Below are 25,334 nucleotides of genomic sequence, written 5' to 3' on the forward strand. Positions count from 1 at the left end.
GTCCCTCTAGGTTGTCCCAGAGCACCAGCTTTGGGTGCCCTGCTTCATGCATCAAACTCACATGGGTCATCTGTTTTGCATATGGTAGTGTATATATTTCAATGTTACTCTCTCAGATCATCCAGTCATTGCCTTCTGCTGAGTCCAAAAGTCTCTTCTTTACATCTGTGTTGTCTTTGCTGCCATGAAAGTAGAATTGTCGACACTGTCTTTCTAAATTTCATATATATGTGTTAATATAGAATATTTTTCTTGCTGTTTCTGACTTCACTTTGTATAGTAGGCTCCAGGTTCGTCATCCTCATTAGAACAGACTCATATGCGTTCCTTTTTATAATTGAGTAATACTCCATTGTGTCTGTATACCACAACTTTCTTATCCATTCATCTGCCAAAGGACTCTAGGTTGCTCTTTCAATTCTGATTTCCTCAGAATATATGCCCAGCAGTAGCATTGCTGGGTCGTGCGGCAGTTCTGTTCCCAGATTTTTGAGGAATCTCCACACTATTCTCCACAGTGGCTGTACCGGTTTGCATTTGCACCAATAGTGTAAGAGGGTTTCCTCTTCTCCAAACCCTCTCCAGCATTTATTGTTTGTAGACTTTCTGATGATGGCAGTTCTGATCTGTGTACAATGATGTCTCATGGTGGTTTTGATTTGCATTTCTCTAATAATGAGTGATGTTGAGCATCTTTCATGTATTTATTAGCCATCTGTATGTCTTCTTTGAAAAAATGTCTGTTTAGGTCTTTTGCCCACTTTCTGATTGGGTTCTTTTTTTTGGTATTGGGCTGCTTGTGTATTTTGGAGATTAATTATTTGCCAGTTGTATATGCTGTTATTTTCTCCCATTCTGAGGACTGTCTTTTCACCTTGCTTACAGTTTTCCTGCAAAAGCTTTTAAGTTTAATTAGGTCCCATTTGTTTATTTTTGTTTTTATTTCTGTTTCTCTGGGAGGTGGGTCATAGAAGATCTTGCTATGATTTATGTCATCAAGTGTTCTGCCTTTGTTTTCCTCTAAGAGTTTTCGAGTTTCTGGTGTTACATTTAGGTGTTTAATACATTTTGAATTTATTTTTGTGTGGTATTAGAAAATGTTCTAGTGTCATTCTTCTACATGCAATTGATCAGTTTTCCCAGCACCACTTGTTGAAGAGATTGTCTTTTCTCCATTGTACACTTTTGCCTCCTTTGTCAAAGGCTTCCCTGGTGGCTCAGACGGTAAAGCGTCTGCCTGCAGTGTGGGAGACCCAAGTTCAATCCCTGGGTTGGGAAGATCCCCTGGAGAAGGAAATGACAACCCACTCCAGTACTCTTGCCTGGAGAATTCCATGGACTGAGAGGCTCCTCAGAGCCTGGTAGGCTACAGTCCATGGAGTTGCAAAGAGTCGGACATGACTGAGCAACTTCACTTTTGTCAAAGGTATGGTGTCCATAGGTGTATCGGTTTATCTCCAGACTTTGTTTTGTTCCATTGATGTGTATTTCTGTCTTTGGGCCAGTACTATACTGTAGCTTTGTAGTGTAGTCTGAAGTCAGGAAGGTTGATTCCTCCAGCTCCATTCTTCTTCCTAGAGGATTGCTTTGGATATTCAGGGTCTTTTGTGTCTCCATATAAATTGTGAAATTTTTTTGTTTAAAAAAAAAATTGAATTTAATCTATAGATTGCTTTGGGTAGTATATTCATTTTCACTATATTGATTCTTCCAATCTAAGAACATGGTATATTTCTCCATCTGTTTGTGTCATCTTTGATTTCTTTCATCAGTGTTTTGTAGTTTTCTGTATACAGGTTTTTTGTTTCTTTAAGTTAATGTATTCCTAAGTATTTTATTCTTTCTGTTGCAGTGGTGAGTGGTGTTGTTTCCTTAATGTCTTTTTCTGATTTTTCATTGTAAGCATATAGGGATGCAAGGGATTTCTATGTATTAATTTTATATCCTGTGACTTTACTGTATTTGTGGATTAGCTCTAGTAATTTTCTGGTGGCATCTTTAGGGTTTTCTATGTAGAGGATCATGTCATCTGCAAATAGTTTTACTACTACTTTTACAATCTGAATTCCTTTTATTTCTTCTCTGATTGCTGTGGCTAGGACTTCCAAAACTGTTGAACAGTAGTGGTGAGAGTGGGCACCCTTGTCTTGTTCCTGATTTTAGAGTAAAAGCTTTCCTTTTTTTCACCATTGAGGATAATGCTTGCTGTGGGTTTATCATATCTGGCTTTTATTATGTTGAGGTGTGTTCCTTCTGTGCCTGTTTTCTAGAGAGTTTTTATCATAAATGGGTTTGAATTTTTTCAAAGGCTTTCTCTGCATCTATAGAAATAATCACGTGGTTTTTATCTTTCAATTTATTAATATGGTGTATCACATTGATTTTGCACATATTGAAGAATCCTTGTATCTCTGGAATAAAGCCTGCTTGGTCATGATGTATGATCCTTTTAATATGTTGTTGGATTCTGTTTGCTCGAATTTTGTTGATTTTTGCATCTATGTTTATCAGTGATACCAGCCTGTAGTTTTCTCTTTTTTGTGTGGCATCTTTTATTTGGTGTTAGGGTGATGGTGGCCTCATAGAATGAGTTTGGGCGTTTTCCTTCCTCTGCAATTTTCTGGAAGAGTTTGAGTAGGATAGGTGTTAGCTCTTCTCTAAATTTTTGGTAGAATTAACCTGTGAAGCCATCTGATCCTGGGCTTTTGTTTGTTGGAAGATACGGTTTCGATTTCTGTGCTTGTGATTTGTTTAAATTTTATATTTGTTCCTGGTTCAGTTTTGGAAGGTTATACTTTTCTAAGAATTTGTCCATTTCTTCCATGTTGTGCATTTTATGGGCATATAGTTGCTCATAGTAGTGTCTTAGGTTCCTTTGTATTTCTGTGTTGTGATTTCTCCATTTTCATTTCTAATTTTATTGATTTGAGATTTTTTCCTTTTTGTCTTGATGAGTATGGCTAATGGCTTATCTATTTTATTTTCTCAAAGAACCAGCTTTTAGTTTTATTGATCTTTGCTATAGTCTCCTTTTTTTTTTTTTCCCCCATTTATTTCTGCTCTGAATTTTATGATTTCTTTCCTTCTACTGGGTTTTTTTTTTTGTTGTTGTTGTTGTTGTTCTTTTTCTAGTTGCTTTTAGTGTAAGGTTAAGTTGTTGATTTGATATTTCTCTGGTTTCCTGAGGTAGCCTTTGTATTGCTATGAACTTCCCGCTTAGCACTTTAACTGAATCACATAGGTTTGGGGTTGTTGTGTTTTCATTATCATTTGTTTCTATGCCTGTTTTGATTTCCTTAGTGATCCTTATTAAGTGTGTTATTTAGCCTCCATGTTTGTGTTTTTTACATTTTTTTCCTGGTAGTTGATAGTCTAATCTTACAGCATTGTGATCAGAAAAAATGCTTGAAATTATTCACTTTTTAGAAATTTACCAGGGCTTGATTTGTGGTCCAGGATGTGGCCGGTCCTGGAGGATGTTCCATGTGCAGTGAGAAGAAGTATGTATCACATCTTCTTTATCCATTCATCTGTCTATGGACATCTAGTTTGCTTCTTTGTACTAGCTAATGTAAATAGTGCTACAGTAAACATTGGGGTTCAGTTCAGTGTCTCAGTCGTGTCTGACTCTTTGCGACCCCATGGACTGCAGCACACCGCACCCTGTTCATCACCAACTCCTGGAGTTTACTCAAACTCATGTCCATTGAGTTGGTGATGCCATCCAACCATCTCATCCTCTGTCATCCCCTTCTCCTCCTGCCTTCAATCTTTCCCAGCATCAGGGTCTTTTCAGATGAGTCAGTTCTTTGCATTAGGTGGCCAAGTATTGGAGTTTCAGCTTCAGCATCAGTCCTTCCAATGAATATTCAGGCCTGATTTCCTTTAGGATGGACTGGTTGGATCTCCTTGCAGTCCAAGGGATTCTCAAGAGTCTTCTCCAACACCACAGTTCAAAAGCGTCAATTCTATGGCGCTCAACTTGCTTTATGGTCCAATTCTCACAACATTGGGGTAGATGTGACTTTTTTAGTTTTGGTTTCCTCAGGATGTATGACTAGTAGTGGGTTTGCTGGGTCATAATGATAGTTTTATTCCTAGTTTTTTAAGGAGTCTCCTTAAAAAACTTGTATCTTAAAAACAAGTCACATAGTGACTATATCAATTTACATTCCCGCCAACAGTTTAAGAAGCTTCCCTTTTCACTACACCCTCTCCAGCATTTATTGTTTGTAGAGTTTTTGGTGCTGGCCATTCTGACTCATGTGAGGTGATACCTCATTGTAGTTTTGATTTTCATTTCTCTAATAATGAGCAGTGTTGAGGATCTTTTCATGTGTTTATTAGCCATCCATATGTTTTCTTTGGAGAAATGTCTGTTTAGGTCTTTTTCCCACTTTTTAATTGGGTTTTTCTGGTGTTGAGTTGTATGAGCTGGTTGTATACTTTGGAAATTCTTTGTCAGTTGTTTCATTTGCTATTGTTTTCACCCATTCTGAGTGTTGTCTTTTCATCTTGTTTATAGCTTCCTTTGCTGTGCAAAAGCTTTTAAGTTTAATTACGTCTCACTTGTTTGTTTTTATTTCCATTACTTTGGGAGGTGGGTCATAGAGGATCTTTCTGTGATTTATTTGTCTTACAGTGTTCTGCCTATGTTTTCCTCTATGAGTTTTATAGTCTCTGCTCTTACATCTCAGTTCAGTTCAGTTCAGTCGCTCAGTTGTGTCCGACTCTTTGCGACCCCGTGAATCGCAGCACGCCAGGCCTCCCTGTCCATCACCAACTCCCAGAGTTCACTCAGACTCACGTCCATTGAGTCGGTGATGCCATCCAGCCATCTCATCCTCTGTCGTCCCCTTCTCCTCCTACCCCCAATCCCTCCCAGCATCAGAGTCTTTTCCAATGAGTCAACTCTTCACATGAGGTGGCCAAAGTACTGGAGTTTCAGCTTTAGCATCATTGCTTCCAAAGAAATCCCAGGGCTGATCTTTATAATTGGTCTTTCATTTAGGTCTTTAATATACCTATTAGCTTTTTAAAGTCTGTCCTTTGAAAGTTTGTGGTCTTAAAAATGTAGGTTCCTATTCACACCTTTCCCTTACTCTATAAAAAGAATAACTGGTGTCAGCAGTTTGATATGTATCATTCTAGAATAAACCAATAAGTTACATATTTATATGCACATATATATGTGAATACAGGGTTCTTTCCATTTGAAATTTATTTTATTTATTACTCTGAAGTGTGCCATTTTTTTTATTTGAAAAGATTTCTAGTCCTTGATAGTGGTTACCCTGCTGAGAAGAGTAGAGATAGTTATAATGTGTCAGTTCTGATTATGGGCTTTTGATATCATAGTATTTGGCAGAGTGGCTTTAAAAGTGTGCTGTTACTGGCCACAGAGACAGTGAACTTGTTGAATGTTTTTGTGATTTTTAGGGAAAAGCTTGACCCTTGGTTTTTGCTTTTAAATTCTTATCTTGGATGGACTTACATTTTGTTCTCTTCTGAAGAAATTTAGAATCTTCCTAAATTTTATAAAATACCCTGTTGGGATTTTGCTCGGCATGATTGGTTATATTGCATTCAGAGATTAATTTGGAAAATAATTTCTATCTTTATAACATTGAGTTTTTCTGTTCAGAAATATTTTTTTTAGTTCTAAACTGAACATAGCTTGCTTGATTTGGGGGTTTTATAGTTGTTTTATCTAGTTTTATCTAGTATAAATGGTCTCTTCCCTGCCTATACTTGGTTACTACCGGCATATATGAAATCTCTTGTCAATATACATTTCTGTATATTAACACAGTTTTGTGTCCTTGAGATTCTCTTCTTGGTCACAGTGAAATTCTTTTAAAACATTGTAGATTAGTGTTTTAAGATTTTTTGCAGATACCTTCATTTGTGAGATTGGAGTTCCTCATTGTCCAATTTTTATATTGTAGAAATGATAAACATGTGACTAATAACATCTTGTCAAATATATAACCAATTAGTTAAAAGTTTTAGGTTCCAGAAAATTTTTTATCACAGCTCTGAAGTTAAACATAGGCTCATTTGTTCCCTTTTCTGTAAAGTTTTTCTACAAAATACACATCTAAGACTTGTTATTTTTGTTACTGCTGCTGTTGCAAATTCATCATTTGATACTAATTTTAGTATTATCAACCTGTTTTTTAGTTTAAGTTTAGGATTTTCTTTTTACCTTTGGAATTTAGACATCTCACCAAGGTTGTGTCTTGAGGCATCTTTTAAAATCGTTCTGTTAAGTATTTGGTGGATCTTTTCAGTTTAAGGAGCTGTGCCTTCATCTGAGGAAAAAGTGCTGAGGTCTTCAGGTGTCATCCTCTGTGTCTCTTCTTTCTCTGTATCTCTCTGTGTTTTGCTTTATTTCTGGTCCTGCTTTCTGGGAGCTTGATATTTCTGTGTCCATCTTTCGGTTTAAACGCTGAAGTGTTTGATAATTTTAATTTTACATTTAATGTTTTTAAGTGAATATGATTTCCTCTTACATTTGAGAGTATTTTATTTTCTTCTGTTTCTGTTATTGCCTCTTTCCTTGTTGATTAGTTCTGTTCGTATTTAACACACCTTCTTCATATTTGACAATAAAGGCTAATGTTGAGCAATATTATTAGCTGGAATGTGTTTCCTAACCCAGGAGAGAACTCCTGTTTATCTGGCTTTGATAGCAAATTGTAGTTATAAGGAAGCTTTGCCTTGTAATTGTGATCAAGATGGAAGCATCTAGATCTTTCATGTCTTTTCTGTAGGGGTGTGTAGATTGTCATTTGGACTGAACCTTCCATGTGTTATTCATAGGTTAACAGGCCAGCAGGGCTCTCCCTTCCCCTTCTTGGTTCTTAACATCCACTGGGGAAGGTTGTCTTTGGCAGACCTGTGAATTAGTCCAGTGAATTGGAGAAGTGAACAGTATTGGAGAATAAAGGAAGGGCAATTGTATAGAACTGTAATTTCAGTAGTCTTTTACCCGTATGGTTTTTCTAATAACGATCAGATCTTTTTCTCAGAACCCTCCCTATGTCTTGTTACTCAGTTTCTTCTATGAAAGCTCACTGCGTTTTTTTGTTTTGTTTTTGTTTTGAGATGTTCTTGACTGGTGGTACTGGGATTTCCTTTGTTCTGTTTCATTTGGATCTGAGGAAGGAGATGGAAAGAATATCAGGGAGCTTAGCAACTTTTTTATGTTTGGTTTTTATGGGTTTAGTGAACACTTCCATTTCAGTATTGAGGGAAAAAAAGGTATAGTATTGAATACTTGGCACACAGCAGATAACTAGGAAATAGTTACCTGGAGAAGGAAATGGCAACCCACTCAAGTGTTCCTGCCTGTAGAATTCCGTGGGTGGAGGAGCCTGGCAGGCTGCAGTCCATGGGGTCACAAAGAGTTGAACACAACTAAGGACTAACACACACACACATACAGTTAATGTGTCTTAAATGGCATAAACTATGGTGTGTGTTACTATATGTCATACATGGGAGTTAAAGTTATATTTTTTATTCATGCTTACAAGTTTTATAAACCATGCCATTAGTTAAAAGGTTGTCATGCAATACCTAACTGTTCTTTTCCAGAATTTATTGTTCTTGGATAGGATCACTCATATTATTACTGTAATGGTTGATTGCATCGACTTTTCACCATATAATATTAAATATCAACCCAAAACTAAATGTAAGTATTTTATTCATTCAGTATAAGCAAGGCTGTCTGAACTGTATCAGGGCATATCCTAATAGCTTTCCCATCTAATTTTACCTACTTTTAATGTTATATAACCATGTTATTTTGCTAGTTCACATGCTGCTCTCTTTCTCTCTCTCGATGTATCTCTCTCACCCACCCCTGCAGTGTATAACCCCTTTTTATGATGCAGAAACAAATTTTGTCCTATGTAGAGATTGCCTAATAATACAGATGATTTTACTTACTCCATCTGGTTACAAGGGATTATCTGGACAAAAAGCTTGAACTTAGTTAAAATGTTCTTATTTGATAGCCTTATCTGAAATGATCATTGAATTGATGTTAAACTGCATAGAAAATCATGGCAGTGGTTAATTGGTTATGGTTTTACAGGAAATGTAAAATGACTCTAAAAGTGTAACACAGTTTTTACTGTATAAAATTCAGCAATTGAAATCTTAAATCTTATTTTCATAACTATATGCCTTGATTAATTCTAAATTATATTATGAGCTGTTAATGTACTAATTGGTTCTTTGAAATTATATATTTTCTACCAATGATTATATATTATCATACTGAATAGAAAAGAACCTTCTAGTTACAAGAAGTATTTTGTTTAAAGGTTACTTTTCCTGTTTAAAGAGTGGGAACATACTCAATTTTCCTTTAATAAGATCTTTCTTTGAATTAGTGTAAAGATTTCTAGAACATAAAATATTTGCAGGGCTTTTTGGGGTGGGGGTAGTTTTTTGGTGTTTCATTTTTACAGTAATATAGAGAAACTTGTTTGGTAATTAAAGCATCCCAGCCTCAAGCCACAGAAATAGATTTTTTTCTTTAGTCTTAGTCCCCTTTCAGACTGAACAATACTTAATCTAATTACCTCTAATCTAATTACCTCTTTGTCAGGAAAATTAAAATTCTCTAAATATAGAAAGGTTATATAGCAAATGATATCAGAATATATTTTTTAAGCCCCTGAAGTTTGATAAGGCATAGATGATGATCCCGTTGTTGAAAGTTTTACATGTTTTGTTAACTTCTGAAAAATAAGAATTAACTGAATATCATTTCTATCCATGATCTATAAACCCAGAATTAGAAATGTTTTTTGTTTTCAATCCTTATCTTGCAAGAGGTGTTCCTGGCTATTGAAATTTATTGAAACTAGGGGAAAAATCTAAAAACTGCCAGCACAAGCTGAGAGCAAACAAAATTTACAAATAGTTGAAATAAAATTGTTATTATTCATCAATATGCATCAGGATCACTTTGAGAGTTTTTGATAATTTTTACTTTGTAATTTGTTTTAGAGAAACATTGCAAAAATTAAACACAGATACTACTTTTTACTAGGGTTCCTCAGTTATCAGTTGATGCTTTTGCCTTATTTTCACCCCCACCCCCTTTTCTACTTTTATTTCCTAGAACATTTCACAGCACTTGTAAGACAAGTCTTTGATCTAAAATATTTCCCAAGTCTTATCTTTCATGACCATTAGAAGTGAAGTAAAGGCAAGGTTAGATTTTGAAGGTCTCTCAATTGGGGTTTGTCAGTATTTCCTCAATATTAGATTGAGATTTTATTTCTTTATGGGGATGCTACAGAAGTAATTCGGTGTTTTCTTATCAGTGCATTATGTCAACAGGCATGTAAGTCAGTTTGTCCCACTATTGATAATGATAACATTTACTGTTTGATTAAGATCATATCTGTCGGTTTTGCACTATAAAATTCATTAGGAAACACAGTTAATAAATTAATGTTTTGTGGCAAGTTCTTTGAGACTTCATAAATATCTTGTTACTCAGCATACTTTGATTCATGAGTTACTCATCCATTGATGCTTCTTGCGTAAAACACTGTTTCCCAAAGTAGTGGATCATATTGTTTCATTTAATTACATTAGTTTGCTTTAATTACCATTAATTCTAAAAGCTGTCACTGTTTTATCTTAGCACCACAGAGACCTACAGATTGGTCCAAAAAGAAGAAGGAACCTTTAGGGAAGTTGGCTTCTTTAATTAAACTTATTGTGAGAGTGATCTATTCTTTTCACACACTGAGCCTCAAGGAAGTACATTCTGATACTCTCCTCACTATTGGCAACTCAATCACCAGCATTCTTTCCAATTTACTTGGACATATTTCTCTGCCTTCTATGATCCAGCAAATATTTGCAGCTTTAACAAGACCTCTGGCATTATTTTATGAAAACTCAAAGTAAGTATTTTGCCTTAATAGCTCTTAGACTTAAACATATATAACTAGATATGGGTAGCAAACTTGTTGTCATATCAGCTTTGTTGTTAAAGATCTTAATCTTTAAAGTTTACTGGAGTGGATAATATATGAAACTATGCTTTTGTTAAAAAGATAGCTCAAATAGTAAAATATGAGGTAGCAATTGGAAGTCCCTTTATTTTTCATTCTTAATCCAGCACAATTTTTACTTTAGTGCATCTCTTTACAGAATTAATACAAAAAGCTTACATGTTAAATATATAATGTATATGACTTGACATACTACTTAGCAGTTAAGTATATGATATTCACTTAACCTAAGTATCTCATTGTTTTTAGTGTCTGCACAGGACTCCATGACACTTTACCCAGTTTCCTGTTGGACATGTTTTCTAGTCTTTCCTCTCATAACTAACAATATTACAGGTCAATATATTTGTACATAAATCATTTGCCCACTATTCCTGCAGAACAGGGCTTAAAATGAAATTGTTGGTTCAAAAAGTATGTGCATTTAAATTTCTGAATTACTCTCCAGAAGTTTGTGTTGTTTTATATTACCCTTTGCATTTGAACCAAAGCAAGCAGTATATAAGAGAAAAACCACGAAAAAATCCCAACATATTTTAAAGAAGCATTTTGAGAGAATTCATCAGTGTTCTTTATAGCAAGCTTATGTGGTTCAGTAATAATACAGTCTGTTTTTCATAAACACAGAGGAAGCTTTAGGAACAGATTTAATGGAACTTCAAATTTATTAAATTTTTGCAAGTCTTTTTTAGTCCTTAAACTTCATAAAAATTCATTAAAAAGCATAAAAACAGGTGACTAGTAATAATACTTTGAGATCTATTCCAGATGTTTTTCTTTAACTCCTGTGTTAAAAGACAGGTTTGTTTCATGTTTAAAAACTTCATTAAAAAGCATAGAAATAGGTGACTAGTAGTAATACTTTGAGGTCTATTCCAGATGTTTTTCTTTAACTCCTGTATTAAAAGACATGTTTGTTTCATGTTTAATGTTTCCAGTTTGACATTTTTTGTTAAGTCTTTGGGCACCTTTTTATATCATTGTACGTCTCAGTTTTGGGCTGCATTACAGTGTTTCTAGGTTTATGTTCTAAAATATAAATGGTACTCTTTGTTTTTCTTCTAGGCTTGATGAAGTTCCTAAAGTGTATAGTTGTATGAACAACAAGGTACAAATAGACATTGTTCATAAAACATACTTTCATGAAGAAAAGTTTTAGAATTTAAATGTCTCCCTTCAATATAATTCTGCTGATTATTTTAAAGGGATATCATTATGCTTTAATTTTAATGAACTTTTGATATGAAATGGGTATAATCCAAGGATCATTCATGATTTAATAATATTGCCTTAAATTCATATAACTCAACTACTCCTGTCTCATTCTTTTATGTGTGAAGGTAATTGGCTCCAAGGTTAGGCAACTATTAATCTCATAATTTATGTGAAAACAAATTTCTTCTGTTAATGTAAAATAAGCTTGAATTCAAGCTGTTCTATCAATAAAGTAAGTTCTTGTCAGCTTATAAAGAGTATTATATATTGAAGGTGATGAGAGCTTTTAAAAAGCCATTTGAGGACTTCCTGGTGGCTCAGTGGTAAAAAATCTGTCTGCCAATGCAGACGACATAGGTTCTGTCCCTTATCTGGGAAGATCCTGCATCCTGCAGAACATACAAGCCTGCATGCCACAGCTACTGAGCCAGTGCTCTAGAGCCCTGGAGCTCAATTACTGAGCCTACGTGCTGCAGCAGCTGAAGCCTGTGTGCCCTAGAGCTCGTGCTCCACAACAGAAGTCACCCCAATGAGAAACCCAAGCATCACAACTAGAGAGTAGCCCCCACCCATTCTGTGCAGCTAGAGAAAAGCCTGTGCAGCAACAAAGACGAAGCACAGCCAAAAATAAATCAATAAAAATTGTTTTAAAGTCATTTGAGTTTTAAAAATTGAAATAACGTACTCTGTGAGTTGTTTAGTATGCTTTGTGCTTTTGTTTTTTATCTCTGAAAAGTAACATTTCTAAGTGTTACCCTAATGAACTTTTTCTTTTTCCTAGTTAGAAAAGCTACTAGGAGATATAATTGCTTGTCTACATGTCAGCTACACTGGAACTTACGACAGTGAACTTCTTGAACAGATCTCGCCATTATTATGCATAATATTTTCACACAAGAACAAACAGATAAGAAAACAAAGTGCTCAGTTCTGGAATGCCACATTTGCTAAAGTGACGATGTTGATTTATCCTGAGGAGTTAAAGTATGCTAACAATAAAACTTTATATAGTTACTCTGTTCTGATTATGTAAATTGACATTTTGGTTTTAACATAAATCCTTATGTAGAATCACTGTAGAGGATTTCCTAGTTAAAATATTCTTGTTTGGAGTACACGGTAATTATTAAAATTATTTGACCCTTTGCTTTGGTCCTTAGAATAAACTTAGTTTTAGAAACATAAAAAGCAGTTTCAAATTATGCTTAACAAAAGGAGTTTCCAACAAGGGGCAGGAAGCTGATGGCTGTTAAATCTAGCTGATATGTACTTAATGTAACAGTCTGCTCTTGTTTGAAATTTATGGTGAAAGTTTGAGAAGTTTTTAAAGAATAAAATTCAGAAACTGAAGAGTTTAGTGAAAAATTCTAATATTGTCTGTAAATTTCTCCTGGTTTTATGTATGTAGAGTAAGAAACAGTCTTAAGCTGGATGTGTTTTTTATCACTTTAAAATTGTAATTGAACTGTTCTTAATGTGCCAACAGTACTACTTAATTCAAAGTATATTTACTTATATTTGAAGGCCAATACTGAAACAAGCCAAACAAAAATCTCTGCTTTTATTGCCTGGTTTGGAAAATGTTGAAATTATGGAGGAATCCAGTGGACCATATTCAGATATGGTAGGTTGAGGGGGGGCGTTTTTGTTTACTTTTATGTGATGTTTGAGTGATTTATTGGATATCAGTGTAACTTTAAAAAGGACAGAAGCTTAAGACTGACTGAAGAGATAAAACCTGAACAGAAGAGTTCCACAACATAGGGGTTTTGCGTACAGTTAGTTGTGTGGCCTGGAAAACTTACAAATTAAAAGGCAGTAAATTTCACCATAGGTTCTCATGTAAATAATACCCAATTCTTATTCATTAATGATCTTTTATTTTAAAAAACTGACACCCCATGTATTGTTTTACAGAGGTCAGAATTATTAAGATATGGTTAAATGTTGCTTTGTAAAACTAGGACTTCTAGTTACTATTCCCCACCTAAGAGCTACACTTCATTTTCTCATTTCTTTCTGTTGAATCTCATTCCTTCTGTTAGAGAAACAAATCATTGATACCACATTTTCCATTTGGAACAAGGTTACTGTGGTTAATAATACTAGATGACTATAAAGATTAAGGAGTAAAGATAAAAGTACTATATACTCATCAGGTAGAACACTCATAGACACTTTGTTCCTATTCAACAACAAAAGAGTCTAGCTATTATTTGTTTAGAACCTGTAAGAGAAAACATAGCTAAGTACTGTATTTAGTTTTATTTTTTGGATAAAATTAAAATTCTCATCAGAAAATTATCTAGACTTTTTGAGACTCATTCAGTGTAATATGGCTCAAAAAACCATATAATCTGGTAGGAGGGCCTGATAGTATTTTCTGTCATGTATGTTTTATTGTTTAAAGTGTTATGGTTTGGGTTTTTCTGTTAAAGAAGTTTCCAGTAATAAGTGGGATATTTGAATCCTGTAATTTGTTTTTAGAATATTTATTTGGTATAGCTTATTTTAGAATTTATAAAATTAAATGATGCAAAACTAATGCTGTATAAGTTGGAGACACCAAATCTATTTGCTGTTACTGTATTAGACAATGGCTTTGTTTTCTTTGACATGATCTAGTAGATTTGAATACTCAAATTTGATATAAATATTACACTGTAATTACCAATGTGAAAAGGATAAATATTTGCACATAATGAAATTGTTTTATTTTTATAAAAACAGACAGAAAATTCCCAATTAAATATGAAGATAAGTGGCATGGAAAGAAAATCAAGTGGAAAAAGAGATTCTTTTTTGGCACAAACAAAGGATACAAAAGACAGTATGAAACCACCAGCTAAAGTATGTTTTTCCAAAGTGTATTTAATAGTACTCTTAATATTAATATATATACCAGCTTGAGAACATACAACTTCTAACTGGAAGAAAAAGCTGTTAAGGACTAAATAAAAGATGGGATTATAGGGAAATACAGTTTGGCCTAGAAAGACTATTAAGATGGTATGGAAATCTTGACACTTTGGGAGATGATTACTTCTTAGTAAAGTTAAATCTGCATAATACTAAGTGTTTATTTAGTATAATTACTCCAGGCAGTAACCCTCTTCAGATAGAATGAAACTAGATTTGAATAACTTAGGTAGGATGAAAGAATATTTTAGAGCTTCCTTTATTGACTAGAAAGAGAATGCCTACATAAGACATTTGTCATAACCTCATATATAAAACTAGATATCTAGTAGCTGGTGGCAAATTAACCAAGTTTCAGATAGTCTTTCTTCTAGGACCTCCAGTAAAGGGGTTATTCTAGAATCTTAAGACCACGGCTCTGGGAAAATGAAAGAAAAATATTTTTAAAGAATAAGTTTGACACAGTCTTGTAGCATTATAAAGTAAAATGGAAACAGCTGTGCTGCAATTGTGTAAAAGTGGCATTGGGTACCAATATTAGTATGTCGGGCATATGATTTTGGCAACTTTTACTTGAGTAGTTGGTGCTTCAACTTGAAATCACAGATGTACTTTTTCCCTGCCAAACCACTTGATTTCTGTGTGCTAGGCTGAAAAACATATTTGCCCATGCTTCCCTGGTAAGCACACATTTGCCTACTTCTTAAAGAGGTGCAATTTTATTTTCTGAGTATTTAATACAAGCAGAATGAAAAGAAAACTAGGGACATTGTACTAATTATAATTATCCAGAAATATCCTATAGGTTTGAACTTCAAACTTCCTAGTCATCATCAAAAACCATTATCAGAGTGCCAAAGAGAGATTGATTGATGTATTGGAAAATAATTTAGAAACTCAAAATGTGCATTTACTGTTTTAATTTCCAGTTGAAACTAGATTCTTCAACTCCAAAAGCAAAGGGTGAAATGCCTTTGGAAGAAGAAAAGTCTACTGACTTTGTGTTTATACCTCCAGAAGTAAAAGAAACAAAGGAAAGAATACTAACTGAACACCAGAAAGAAGTACTCAAAACAAAGAGGTTTGTAGTACTTTTATCTTGAATTGAGTTTTCTGTACTTACATTTAGATTTCATGCAGCAAACATAATTTTGAGTTTAGAACTAAGATACTGGTATATTGTACTGTATTTTAAATGTCAAAAAGATTGTACATGGCCATATTTCATAGTGTGTCGGGCTATCTTGAAATGCACCAAATGTTCCTAAACTAAATCCCTTTATTAAGGTCTTGAAAGATCGGGGAAATGGTTTCATGGAAAATCTGGGAAATAGGCATCTAAGACTTGATTTTATATTCTTAAAAGGTAACTAGATATAGAATTGTAAGCTTAATTGTAAGAATATCAAATATTGAAGTTGTTGTTTAGTGGCTAAGTCATGTCTGACTCTTTGCAACCCCAAAGACTGCAGCACGCCAGCCTTCCATGTCCTTCACTTCTCCCCAAGTTTGCTCCAAGTCATGTCCATTGTGTTGTTGATACCATCCATCCATCTTATCTTCTGTTGCCCCTTGTTTCTCCTGCCCTCAATCTTTCCCAGCATCAGGGTCGTTTCCAATGAGTCTGCTGTTTGTATCAGGTGGCCAAAGTATTGGAATTTCAGCTTCAGCATTAGTCCTTCCAATGAATATTCAGGGTTAATTTCCTTTAGAATTGAGTAGTTTGATCTCCTTGCTTTTCAGGGTACTCTCAAGGGGCTTCCCTGGTTGCTCAAGCAGTAAAGAATCTGCCTGCAATGCAGGAAATCTAGGTTTAATCCTTGAGTCGGAAAGATCCCCTGCAGAAGGAAATCAGTATTCTTGCATGGAGAATTCCATGGACAGAGAAGTCTGGTGGGCTACAGTTCATGTGGATGCAGTGTCAGACATGATTGAGAAACTTAATAGACACAATATTAAAGTTAGTCTTAAAATCTTTTTCAGGTGTGATATTCCTGCCATGTATAATAATCTGGATGTTTCACAAGATACTTTATTTTCTCAGTATAGTCAGGAAGAATCTATGTAAGTATAGAAATTGCTGAAGTAACTGATTTTCTGGTTCTTTATTAACAATATTCTAATTTGCACACTTATTTATTTCAGGGAAATTTCTACTTTAATTGAAAAATCAAAAGAAGACTCCAAGATGATATTTAAGGTATATTGTTATTTTCATATTTTGGGGTTTTTCAAATCAGCTTTCCATTATTGAGTCTCTTATATTAATGTTAAGATTTGTTCTGTAATGTCTTAACTCTCCTTAGCAGTCTTTAGCAGAATTATAGTTGTTTTATGTGTGGATCTGTATCTGTGTGAGTGCATGTTTGTTTAAATGTATTTGGCTTTATCAAATACTTAAATTGGAAACACAAATTAATGAGCATCTACCATCACCTTTGGAATATTTTTAAAATGTTGAAAGCCAGATTGCCCTTTGACTTGCTAAAGTTTTAAACAGAATTTCTCCAGAAAGTCAGACTTATTTTCTGGTTAATCTGTTTGTATGTGTACATTTTTGTGCAGGAGGAACAAAAGGAGAATGACATTGTCGTTCCTCAACATGTCATGGAAAACTGCGGTATGGATGAACATCTTGAAAAGGCTTCCCTTTTGAATAATGAGTGTGGTTCTGTTGAGGAAACCAGTCCAAAAATACTGAGCAGTAATAATGATGCCAGAAAAAAAGCTTTAATTGCTTCAAATAAACCAACAGAATGTGCATCTACTACAGAAAATCCATCTGGTGTCAGCAGTAGCTCAGTTTCTATTGCCACCATTTCTGGAGCTCCCTTACAGCCTACAAGTCGAAGGCAATCCTTTATTACTTTGGAAAAGTTTGATGGTTCAGAAAATAGACCTTTTAGTCCATCACCCTTGAATAATATGTCATCAACTGTAATAGTGAAAAGTAACCAGGAAGGCATGGGTAAAACAGATAATCCATCAAAAGCAAAGAAGAGAGAAGTGGCTCTTTCCAAATCTGACTCTGAAAAAATAACACATGGGACTAAGAGATCAAGCCGAAGGTCGAGTAAATCTGAACCAATAGGGAGTAAAAAGTCTAAACCCTTAATGAGATCTGAACAAGAGAAAAGTACTCAAGAATCTGTTGATGGCACAGTAGCCTTAGAAAATAACCCACCTGGCTTGCTTAATCAGACAGAATGTGTGTTAGATAATCAGGTTCATCTCTCTGAGTCTACAGTGGAGTTTGAGGATACAATGCTTGAATCAACAGTGGAGAATACTGTATTAGAAAACAATACTGTAGAAGGGAGAACCTTAGAAGTTAACTTGGAATCCAAAGAAAACACACCCCCAGCCATAATAACGGATCAGACAGTAAATGAGGATAGTCATATTCAGGTAACTCCAAATCAGAAAACCCTTAGGCGATCTTTAAGGCGACGTTCAGAAACAGCAGAACCAACCACTGATAGCCAAGATAAAGAAAATAATCATCAAAAAAGGGAAAGACGTAAAGAAGAAGAAAAGACTCCGCAGAAGAGTCCGTTACATGTAAAAGATGATGTTTTACCTAAGCAAAAATTGATTTCTGAACAAGGTGTACAGGGAAACTTAGTTGACAAAGGAAATAATTTACATGAGAAGGCTTTTGGAGAGACCAGTGCTAATGCTGAAATTGATGAAAATAGAAGAAAGCCAGATCTTGAGAATACTAAATCTGAAGGAGATGGTGTGCCGGACATTGCAGATAAATCCTCTGAGAAACCAGTAAGGGGACGAACACGATACCAAACAAGAAGAGCATCCCAGGGTTTACTTTCCAGCATTGAAAACTCAGAATCTGATAGTTCTGAGGCAAAAGAAGAAGGTTCTAAAAAGAAAAGATCTGGAAAATGGAAGAACAAAAGCAGTGACAATGTTGACATGGAAGATCAAGAAGAGAAAATGGTAAAACAGGAATGTATAAAAATTGAAAATCAGGCACATGATTATAAAGGGAATCCTGAAGTAGACAAAGATATAAAATCTCAAATCTGTGAAAAAGGAGATGAAAGTACTACTGTAAGTCTTCAAGATTCTACCGTATCTCCAGATTTATTACAAGTTTATGATGATGTATTGAATACTTCTGAGGGAGAAAGTAAAAGTAACAAAGATGCAGACCATTCCTTTTCAAATCCTTCTGTACCAGAATCAAATCTAAGGACTAGAAATGCCAGTAAGAGGTTACATAAGCGAGATTCTATAGAAAATAGCATGGGGGAATCCTCAAAAATAGGGACATCAGATATTTCTTTGCTTTCTGAAAAAACTCTTCAGACAGTAGAATGCCAGCACAAGAGAAGTAGGAGGGTGAGGCGATCTAAAGGTTGTGATTGTTGTGGAGAAAAATCACAGTCTCAGGAAAAGTCATTTACTGGGTTAAAGGATACAGAAAATTACGATGTAAAAGTCAGTGAAACAAAAAAGACAGATGGGGAAACACCTGTATCTATTTCAGAAACTTCGAAAGCTGATCTGTCCTCGGAGGTTAAACTTTTAGATGAGCATCATAGTGTGAATTTTCATTTGGATCTCAAGGAAGAGAATGATACTACTAATGATTCATTAATTATATCTGAAACTGAGTTAAAAGAAAATACTACTCAAAGCTTTCTTCCTTCTGAAATGGTAAAATTTAAAGAAACTTCTCGTAGGGATTCTGAGGAAGCAGTATCTCTAGAAACCCAGGAGCCATCTAATAAGAAATGTAAAACTGTTGACCCACATTTAGATGTTTCCAAAGATATTTCACTGAAATGTTTTTCTTTGGAGACCAAAGAAGAAAAGTCAGAGGCCACTTCAAAAGAGAAATTGAGTACAGAGAACATTGTTATTGTTGAATCAAATGCAGAATCAAATCCAGAAGTAGATGCTATGGAATTGAATGTAGAAAATGATCAGTCTGAAGCTGGCTTCTCTGAACAAAAGAATGTCAAAACTGGTATTCCAGGGAAAGAAGTAATAGAGGAAAACAGTGAAAGAATGGATACACCTGAAAAACTGAAAGCCAATGAAGCAGTAACTGAGGAATTTAATTCAGCTACTGATTATTCGGATACTCCGACACCTGTAAAAGTGAATGCTCAGGTAGAGATCTCTGAACAAATAGCGGTTGGGGAGCTAGGTGGAGGAAGTGATGAATCTGATCCAGGCTCATCTGAAGAAATGAACGCTGAAATGAAAAATTGTGAAAAAACAGCGGTTTGTGAGGTGACTACTGAATCTGACCACGTCACTGAAACCGAAGACGAAGATGTAACTACCACGGCTTCTCTGCCTATAGAAGCTGAAACAAAGGAATTAGATGTAGAAGTCAATAACTTTGTTCCCGACACACTTGAGATGATCACTGAAGAAGGAAAGGTTGACCCTAACAAAACTGAAACGAATACTGAACCTAATAAATTGGAGGAAACCCAGTTAGATGACAATCAGATGGTAGTGGAAAGTAATGAAACTTTACCGGAAATTCACCATACTTCAGAGAAAGTAGAGGAGATAGCACAACCTCTGACATCTGAAACAGATATTTCTGGACTAATATCAGAAGACAGTAATACATCTCCTCAAAAATCGAAGGATATTGATCCTTTACTCATGTCAGCAAACGAGAGTCCTAGTGGCATGCACACACGTTGTGTGTGGTCTCCTTTGGCTTCTCCATCCACCAGCATTTTAAAGAGAGGACTAAAAAGACCCCAAGAAGATGAAATCTCGTCACCTGTCCACAAGGTAGGGGGATGGATGCTGAATGTTCATGAGTCCAAGGTTAATTGGGATAGTTTGACCACTTGCTGACACTTGGTAAATGATGGGATATTGGGCGTACATGACCATTCGTTATGAATATATGCTATGACAGGGAAGAGGGCAGGCAGAAGGTAGACGTTGAGAAAAAGACTGAAGCCCTTTAGGTATTCCTTTATTTCAGGACCTGGTGTCTGTCGCTCAGTTGTGCTCGACTCTTTGCGATCCCATGGACTGCAGCCTGCCAGGCTCCTCTGTCCATGGGATTTTCCAGGCAGGTATACTAGAGTGGTTTGCCATTTCCTTCTCCAGGGGATCTTTCCGAACCAGGGATCAAACCTGGGTGCCTTGCACTGCAGGTGGATTCTTTACTGACTGAGCTACCAGGGAAGCCTAACACTTAGCTATAAATCTTTATACAACCATCACCATTTTTCACATTTTGCAAAATTGATAATCTCTCATGGTGATTTTTTCTCTGCTATATAATACACAAGGAAACACTTAGAAACCAATAAAGGAGCTTTAGTTAGTACTTACTGTGTACTAGGACATTATCCTGTCTGTTTCACATGTCTTTATATAAACTTAGACCTTTAACAATTAAAAATTTCTTTAGGCTATGCCTTCATTAATTTCTGTGTATGATTTCATTTGTAATTAATCTTGTTAATGCCCCCATCTTCTTCACTACATTTTAATTCTTGTAGTTTGTACACATATGGATTACCTATGTATCTGCTTTAGTCTCTGACCCTGTGACTTGCACATAGTTTAGAAAGGAAAAGTTTCCTGTGCTTTACATAGCTCCACTTGTCCTCTATAACTAGCTATTTTATAAAGGTACTGTGTGGGCATTCCTTAATTTTGAAATTGGACCTACCATTTACTGTGGAATATATGTGTTTATGTATACAAACATGTATATATAGATAAAATCATACTGACACGTAATTTTGCCTTTAGCCAGCACATTGTGAAAACTTTCCCAAAATATACTAAAAATTTTTAAATTGAGAGTTCAAAGATTAGTTCTTAGGAAAACTTAACACTTGAGGGTTTTTGGTTTGGTCTTGCTTTGCTTTTGAGTCTTTTACCTTTTTTTTTTTTTAATCTTAGGTTTAAATAGGCCATAGAAGTTCTTGAAAAATTTATGAAGATGAAATGATGTCTTCAGTATACTTTAGATTATTAATGCCAGTTAACTGTAGTCATGTTTTGTTTGATAGTAGCTCGTTTAATTTTTATTTACATATGATAGTTTTCTATAGCAGATATTTATAGAAAGTTCCCAATATTTTGGGAATAAGACATTTATATACATATTATGGTTTTGCATGCCCCGTTGGATACTTTTACCAGACAGCTGAGTAGCTGAATAAAGAGTTTAGAAAAGGCCAAAATAACTTCAAGCTGGGCTAAGCTTTTGTTTTTTGTTTTTGTTTTAACAAAAAATCTCACCCATTGCTGTGACTCTGTTACCCTCAAAGAATTAAGAACTAAGATTATTAAGGTATACCAAAGGCCAGTTAGTACTGTCTCTGCCTCTTTACCTCGTTCTTTATGGTTTGTAGTAAGCCTATGAGATTAGTAGAAATTTGTATACTTTTAATTGTCACATGCAATTTCATCAAGTTTCTGCTACTATCCTTTCATTCTCCTCGTTGCTGTACTTTGTATTAGACCATGGATACTTGGAATGACCCTTGGTCTTGAGTAATAGTTGTGAAAACAATCACCAGGAACAACTGCAAGTATGTGCAGTTGGCTTCTAGTAAGATAAATTAGGCCTCCAAACATACATGCTATTTTTGGCTGACCTTATAATGAGAGTTTATGGTATTTTTTAAAACTTTTTAAAAATAAAAACATGACTTAAATGTTTTCAGGTTCGCCGTGTCTCCTTTGCAGATCCTATATACCAAGCAGGATTGGCAGATGACATTGATAGGCGATGCTCTATTGTTAGGTGCCATTCTTCAAATAGTTCTCTCATGGTAAAAAGTGTTAAAACTTCACCTACTGTGCAATCTAAGGTAAGCTGTAGGCTTTAAAAAATACATATGCAAACACAGAATTGCATCGGGTAATTTGTCTTTTTAAGAAACAAAGCATACTTCGTTTGGATATATTTTTCTTTTGTCTGCTTAAAGCAGACATGAAGAGAAGAGGTGGTAAGAAGCATTGATGAGCCAGCCAGTAATTGATCCAGTAGTATTATTATTACATTTTACATTTTCTGAAAATTGTAAGATATGACTACAGTCTGTCAGTTGTAAAAATAAACTTGTAAATCTAGGGTTCTGAGATTTTTTTCTCCTTTCTTCTGTCTAGCATAATACCACTTCAGCCAAAGGATTTCTGTCCCCAGGATCACGTAGCTCTAAATTTAAGAGCTCAAAGAAGTGTTTAGTAAGAAGTGCTTTAGTTTTCATGCAACTTTATATTTTCATGTTCAGTTAGGTGACCTCTGTTTAACAGCTTTTGAAATTTATTCTAAGATTGCAGAAATGGCTAAGGAATCTGTGCCATGCCCAACAGAAAGTGTTTACCCTGCTTTGGTGAACTGTGTAGCACCAGTTGAAATCATTTTACCTCAGATTACATCCAACATGTGGTAAGTGGTTATTGATCTCTGGCCTATACCTAGAGATGCCGCTTTGTTAACAGGGATGTTTAAATGATCAGGGTTCTCATGTTTAGGATTGATTTATCCATACTTTCACACATTTTATTTTAGAAGTAAATGAAAATACAGCTGGGAAGATGGTTGAGATAGGGCAGTAATAGAAGTATTGAACGGTTGATCTTGCTTGAGCCAGGCATATACATCAGATTCAAATTTTGTTGTAAATGCACGTATGTCCATCCTCTGTGGGATAGGTGTGTCTATGTAAATTTTGTTATGATTGAGCTTAAATCAGGAAATTCAATTGGATAGGCCCTTACAAATAGAAAATATAAAACTTTGTGATGTTTTTCCTGTTTCTCTTATCTCTTTAGGGCAAGAGGACTGGGACAGCTCATTAGAGCCAAGAATATAAAAACAATTGGCGATTTGAGTACCCTTACAGCATCTGAAATAAAAACTCTTCCTATCCGTTCTCCAAAAGTGTCTAACGTAAAAAAGGCTCTCAGAATATATCATGAGCAGCAGGTAAAGACGTAGATGTTAAATTGTGTATGAGTAAATGATGAAACAGTACAACTCCAAAAGTTTGCATTTCAAGTATTGCTTTAAAAGCTCATTTTATATGATGCCTTAACTTCCTTTACCCTGCAGTCAAGAGTAACTTAGAAGGTTGATTTATAATTCCACAGAGAAGTTTACTTATTTGTTTTGTACTGTTATTGTGTATTACACCTCTTTATTCTTTGAATTCTACTTTTCTAGCTCATCTTTTATGTCTACCAACTAAGTGATTGGTTTCCTGGCTGCTATTTCTAAAACCTAGATGTTCAGATCTAAACATTTACTCCCAAAAAATCTTGCAGATTTGTGGTTAACAGTATTTTGATTTTGATATCCAAAGCAGTTGTGATCTTTTTTTTTTTTAACTTGTTCTTCCTATCAACTTTTTTTTTTTTTTTTAAATTAATACACACAAACATTTTCAGGTTATGGACATTTCTTAAGATTCTTATGAAAACCGAGATTATTTCCCTCTAAAAATACATACAGAAAATTTTGTATATCATTTCAGAAGAATTTACAAACTGTCTGAAACCCATTCAGAAACCTTTTATGTATTCATCGATAGGCAAAACTGTGAATAAATAAAAAACGGAGTATGTTAAGAGTGAAAATGGTGTTCTATTAGAATTTCTGAGATTGGAGTTTGCAGGCTACTGAAGACTTCAGTATTCTTAAAAGTCCTTGATTTATTATTAATTTTGTTTGATCTTTTAAAACATTTAACCAGTTCAAGAAAAACAAAAACTATTAGTAATTTGCATTTTTGTAAGATGAAGAGTTGAAACTGCTTTATTGAGGTACAGCCACATACCATAAAATTCGCCCACCCAAAGCACACAAGTGATTTTTTAGTACAGTCACAAAGTACCACAGCCTTCACCAAGACCTAATTTTAGAACATTTTTTATTCTTTTAAAAAACGGAACAACATCTACCCATTCATCAGTCACTGCATTCCCACCCCCAAAGCAACTATTAATTTTGTCTCTCCTATTGTGGACATTTCATAAAAGGTGGGTTCTTATAACCTGTATATAGTCTTTTGTGATTGGTTTCTTTAACTGAGCATAGTGTTTTCAAGGTTCACAAGTATTAGTACTTCATTCCTCTTTATGGTTAAATAGTAGGTTGGTGCAAAAGTAATTGTGGTTTCAGACCTTGAATTTTAAAACATTATATGAATAACTAGGTTCAAACACATCTTTATTAATCAAAATAGGAACCATTATAGTCAGCACCTTTTTCCCAGTGAGAAATGTTTGTTTATTCTTGTGGTGTAAAAATCTATCCTTTGAGAGTTGATGAACCTCTTGAAAGTAGTTTCTGCCTACTGCTGGGTATGGAAATGTTTTCCCTGGAAAAAAGTTGTCGAGATGCTTGAAGAAGTGGTAGTTGGTTGGCGATAGGTCAGGTGAATATGGCAGATGAGGCAAAACTTTGTAACCCAAGTTGTTCATTCAACTTTTGAAGTGTTAGTTGTGCAACATGCGGCTAGACATTATCGTGGAGAAGAATTGGGGTCACTCTGTTGACCAGTGTCAGCTGCAGGGGTTGCAGTTTTCGGTATATCTCATCAATTTGCTAAGCATACTTCTCAGATGTAATGGTTTCACCAGGATTCAGAAAGCTGTAGTGGATCAAATGGGCTGCAGACCACCAAACGGTGACCATGACCATTTTTTGGTTACAATTTTGTCTTTGGGAAGTGCTTTGGAGCTTCTCAGCCCAGCCACTGAGCTGTTCATTGCTGGTTTTTGTACAAAATCCACTTTTCATTGCATGTCACAATCTGAGAAATGTTTTGTTGTTACTGTGTATAATAAGAGATGACGACACTTCAAAATGATGATGTTTTTGATTTGCAGTCAGCTCATGAGGCACCCACTTAACCAAGCCTTTTTACCTTTCCAATTTGCTTCAAACATGGAGCAACTGTAGAACGGTTGACGTTGAGTACTTGGGCAACTTCTCTTGTAGTTGTAAGAGGATCAGCTTCAATAATGGCTCTCACTTGGTCTTTTTCAACTGGCGATGGTCAGCCACTATACTTCTCATCTTGTCTCCTTTTCAAAACTTCTTAAACTACCACTGGACTGTATGTTCACGAGCAGTTCCTGGGCCAAATGCGTTGCTGATGTTGCGAGTTGACTGCT

General features: G+C 35.1%; 1 protein-coding gene across 6 annotated transcripts in view; it reads left to right on the plus strand.

Moving 5' to 3' along the window:
- RIF1 (replication timing regulatory factor 1) overlaps positions 1 to 25,334 on the plus strand; it is a 57,402-nt gene that overhangs the window by 28,679 nt on the left and 3,389 nt on the right. For 3 of the 6 annotated variants that reach the window (XM_010839972.1, XM_010839974.1, XM_010839973.1), the window contains exons 21-34: positions 7,603 to 7,702; positions 9,677 to 9,941; positions 11,118 to 11,160; positions 12,049 to 12,251; positions 12,792 to 12,891; positions 13,998 to 14,117; positions 15,116 to 15,267; positions 16,170 to 16,250; positions 16,332 to 16,386; positions 16,752 to 19,970; positions 21,875 to 22,021; positions 22,320 to 22,397; positions 22,487 to 22,602; positions 22,989 to 23,142. In XM_010839972.1, the coding sequence (XP_010838274.1) occupies positions 7,603 to 7,702; positions 9,677 to 9,941; positions 11,118 to 11,160; positions 12,049 to 12,251; positions 12,792 to 12,891; positions 13,998 to 14,117; positions 15,116 to 15,267; positions 16,170 to 16,250; positions 16,332 to 16,386; positions 16,752 to 19,970; positions 21,875 to 22,021; positions 22,320 to 22,397; positions 22,487 to 22,602; positions 22,989 to 23,142 (4,833 nt within the window). The remainder of the gene's footprint in view (positions 1 to 7,602; positions 7,703 to 9,676; positions 9,942 to 11,117; positions 11,161 to 12,048; positions 12,252 to 12,791; positions 12,892 to 13,997; positions 14,118 to 15,115; positions 15,268 to 16,169; positions 16,251 to 16,331; positions 16,387 to 16,751; positions 19,971 to 21,874; positions 22,022 to 22,319; positions 22,398 to 22,486; positions 22,603 to 22,988; positions 23,143 to 25,334) is intronic. The other 3 variants (XM_010839975.1, XM_010839976.1, XM_010839977.1) reach the window with 3 other exon arrangements.

This window comes from Bison bison, unplaced genomic scaffold (assembly GCF_000754665.1).
Source record: "Bison bison bison isolate TAMUID 2011002044 unplaced genomic scaffold, Bison_UMD1.0 scf7180017864139, whole genome shotgun sequence".
NCBI lineage: Eukaryota > Metazoa > Chordata > Mammalia > Artiodactyla > Bovidae > Bison > Bison bison.